Source organism: Sinohyriopsis cumingii, chromosome 1, assembly GCF_028554795.1.
Source record: "Sinohyriopsis cumingii isolate HCF-2022 chromosome 1, ASM2855479v2, whole genome shotgun sequence".
Classification (NCBI taxonomy): Eukaryota; Metazoa; Mollusca; class Bivalvia; order Unionida; family Unionidae; genus Sinohyriopsis; species Sinohyriopsis cumingii.
In genome coordinates, this window is record NC_142961.1 from 161,757,342 (window position 1) to 161,761,489 (window position 4,148).

The 4,148-nt window shown below is 36.5% G+C and overlaps 1 protein-coding gene across 1 annotated transcript; it reads right to left on the reverse strand.

The window, feature by feature from the left end:
• Nucleotides 1–418: 418 nt before the first annotated feature.
• LOC149808259 (rho-related protein racD-like) lies at nt 419–1,913 on the reverse strand. The gene is made up of 2 exons (XM_089950254.1): nt 1,706–1,913; nt 419–1,420 (listed from the first exon to the last, which is right to left on the reverse strand). The coding sequence occupies exons 1-2, from the start codon at nt 1,848–1,850 to the stop codon at nt 978–980; spliced, it is 588 nt and encodes a 195-aa protein (XP_089806380.1). The 5' UTR covers nt 1,851–1,913; the 3' UTR covers nt 419–977.
• Between the last annotated feature and the right edge of the window lie 2,235 nt (nt 1,914–4,148).

Consider the following 4,148-nt stretch of genomic DNA (forward strand, 5'->3'; position numbering starts at 1 on the left):
AGACATGTAGCATGATGTCCCACCCAGTCACATTATCCTGACACCAGGCCAACCAGTCCTAACACTAACCTCTTAATGCTGAGAGCCAAGCGAGGCAGCTCTTTGTATCATTTTTATAAGTCTTTGATATGAGACGACCGGTGATCGAACCCACCACCTACCGCATCCCAGGCGGACGCTCTAACCTTTAGGCCACCCGAGCGAGAGAGAGAGAGAGAGAGAGAGAGATAGTGTGTGTGTGTGTGTGTGTGTGTGTGTCCTGGACATTTCAAGCACATTTATCTTTCAGAATATAACGTTTGACCATGTCAAAGTATATGCTGTTCTTTACCTGTGCGTGTCAAAAACAAAGCAGGTTTTAGAAACATCCGAGAGGTCTGCTTGTTATCAGGGGAGGCAAATACAACATGCGAGGAAGTTCATTTTATGCAATTTATTTTGTTCACATTAAAAAAAAATTACAGGTATATTATGACATCTGTTAACGGAGTTATTCAAAATACTGTACATCTTTAAAATCGGGAAATGCTAAAGTACTAGTAACCTTCGCTGTGAATGAAAATTGCATTAATAAGCATGCTAACATTAGTTCCATGCTTATATTACACTTCTTGCATACATTCGATGCAGATACATTAATCCGATATATCTCGAACATGTCACGTGTTAATGTTTGACTTTACTGTATCTCATTCAGTCAAATACAGTTAAAAGTTTTACTGAAAATGGAATCTTTGCAGATTTTAAGATATCATTCCGGTAACGATATTTCAGCAACACAATGAATATAACAATGCCACTGTTTTATCAAATCAGCAACCGATCAGGAACTCACTTGATACCAACCAACTGGAGCTAAGTACTCGAACCGCTCCTGTATCATGACCAAAACACAGTGGTCAGTGTGTTCATCACTGAAGATGAATAAGGACTGTAACAAGACCCAATGGCGATTGAGTCAATTCATTACGGATAGTTCATTTTCCGAAGATCCTTTGGACTAAATTGCCCTTCTTTTTGCGGTATTTGAGGGCAGATGTTATCACAGTCTCAAAAACTTGTTTCACCGTGATGAGATCCATGGAGGTACACTCAAAGAAACTGTCAGCTCCAATCTGATTGGCCAGCTCAGCCCCTTCGTCTCTGCTAACGTGGACGTCTGAAGTCTTTTTCCTGTTCTGTCTCAGGTCGGTTTGAGTTGCCACAAGGATGACGGGTTTTCTCTTTCTTATGTAATGCTTCATTTCGGGCACCCAGAAATCCTGAATGCTGTCAAAGGAATCGCGTTCTACGCAAGAGTAGCAGAGAACGAGGACCTCGCTTTCTTTGTACGTGCCAGCTCTCATGCTTTCATAATCATGTTGGCCAGCGGAGTCCATGATGGTAATGCCGACCTTGTCACCAGCCAGTTCGTACACTCCTAAAATAACAAATAAATATCATGAAATTTTCACATCATACATTAGGAAACTTAGGAAATATTAGTGAACTCATTATTTGTTTTATAGATAATGGAATCTAACTAGTAATGGCTTCTAACCTTCAGCTTTTATTGCAATTAATGTATCCAAGATTTTTAAGAAGAAAGAAAGTAAGTTTTGTTTCTTTTTCATTTTCAGCTATCATATGTTACGAATTTTGTTGTTCACGTGTATAAAATACTACACATTTAGTTCGGTGGCTGAAGATTACAAAAGATAATTACCTGCATAGCTATCGAAGACTGTGGCTACATATCCGAGTGAGTGCTGTGCGTCCATGAAGGACTGAGCCATAGTGCTTTTGCCAATCATGGCATCACCAACCAATGTGCACTGCACATTTTTCTTCTCATCAAGTTTGACAACCATTGTTGCTGATGTGTAAGTTTGATCTGAGATTCGGTAGCACTGATGTGTCTGTCGTTCAACTGCCAGTCGAGAAATGACTTAGTTTACCTATTGGCGCGGCCTCATTTATAGTCTCGGCGTTTTGGAAGTCAGCCAAGAGAGCAGCGAGCGTGAAGTCAAATCTTAGAGAAGGGCCCCCACTACGAACTCGGATCTCCAAGACTGGGATATTGTTGATTTGTTTGGATAACTGTCATTGGCACGCGAACTTTATAACCCCCAAATGCATGAACACAGATTTATTGCATTCCTCTTTTCATAACGTTTGGTCGACAATTTATTTTCAGTGCTGAACACTAACCTTAACCTTTTGCACCTTGAATAATATAGACGTTCTTATTTACAATGCTTAGGTAGCAAACATTCTGACTTCTTGTTAAATTTTAAGAATCCAGGATTATGATTTTAATTGGTTTCGACTTCTCAATTGACTTAATAGATTGTTTAATCTTTCTGTCTGTCAGATATGGAAAAGATACCCTCTCTGCTGCTTCTGCGATAATGATAGAACGTATATTTTCTTCTATTTAGCGACGTGTTAAATTAAAGAGTGCTTTATTATCTGTACATATTCTAGTTTTAAATTAAAAAGTGCTGTATTACCTGCACATATTCAAGTTTTAAATTAAAAAGTGCTTTATTACATGGACATATTCAAGTTTTAAATTAAAAAGTCCTTTATTACCTGTACATATTCTAGTTTTAAATTAAAAAGTGCTGCATTACCTGTACATATTCAAGTTTTAAATTAAAACGGGCTTTATTACCTGTACATATTCAAGTTTTAAATTAAAAAGTGATGTATTACCTGCACATATTCAAGTTTTAAATTAAAACGGGCTTTATTACCTGTACATATTCAAGTTTTAAATTAAAAAGTCCTTTATTACCTGTACATATTCTAGTTTTAAATTAAAACGGGCTTTATTACCTGTACATATTCAAGTTTTAAATTAAAACGGGCTTTATTACCTGTACATATTCTAGTTTTAAATTAAAAAGTGCTGTATTACCTGTACATATTCTAGTTTTAAATTAAAAAGTCTTTTATTACCTGTACATATTCAAGTTTTAAATGAAAAAGTGCTTTATTACCTGTACATATTCAAGTTTTAAATTAAAAAGTGCTTTATTACCTGTACATATTCTAGTTTTAAAACAGCAACAAGATAAGACAAAGATTTCAAGAGGGAAAGTGAATAAAGTTAAACATGTCGGCTGAAAAATGGATCTGTTAAACGACACTCATTGGTAACTAATGCTTACCGAGGAAATATTTTTTACAAAATTTAAAAACAAATATTCTGGCAGTAAACAGAAGTAAACAGTCCATCGAAAACAGCGTCATACATCGACTGGTGTAAAGTTATTAGAAGTTTCAAATTATGTTAGATTTTTAAAAAGTTGAAATAAAGGGAAGGTACAAAAGACAAAATGTAAAACTATTGGTTATATTTGCTTTGGAACATTCGAGATTCAGAAGTTCACAAACTTTAGGATTATAACAATGATCCCTCGCCCCACACCCCATGACCTGGGACAGCGCAGTAAATCATTAAATTCTGTGTCATTTCTTAATAATCTCTCCATCGTCCCCCTCACCCTCCCCCATATCTCTCTCTCTCTCTCTCTCTCTCTCTCGTTGTTAACAAATCGTATTACTGATAACGTGGGTTACTGCTATGCTGACAAGCACTTGCACAGACATTGCTGACAGGCTGTAAACAGGAAAAAAAAAAACCAAACAGATGAGATGGGACGTCCGGCAAATTAGCTGACACCAAATGACAAGGTCTGTTATTTTGACTCCGATCTCACGTCATCAAGGTGAACTGGCCATTTTTTGTGACAAGCGAGCATCAAGGACACAAACGAAGTACCTTTCGATATATTCACTCCTACGCCAAACGACCTTGACCTCTTTCGCGGTAGGCCACAAACGAATATGCAATTACTCTTATACGGGTCAATTTTTCGATTCGAAAATTACACATATTTCATTAGCGTGATAATGCAATAACCAACATTCCTATTTTATGTCAATAAAGTATGCATGCAAATGAGCCCGTAATTGTAACTGGGTCATCTTCTGTTATTAATAATTACTATTTTACAGACGATGAGCAAACACGTCTTTTTATTTTAATCACTGCTTGGTATTCCAACACAAAGACAAACAGTTAGCAATAGTTTTCACAAAACTACTGTGCAATCTCCTATAGCCAAAGTTTAATGATATTATTTAGTTATAAAATTGAT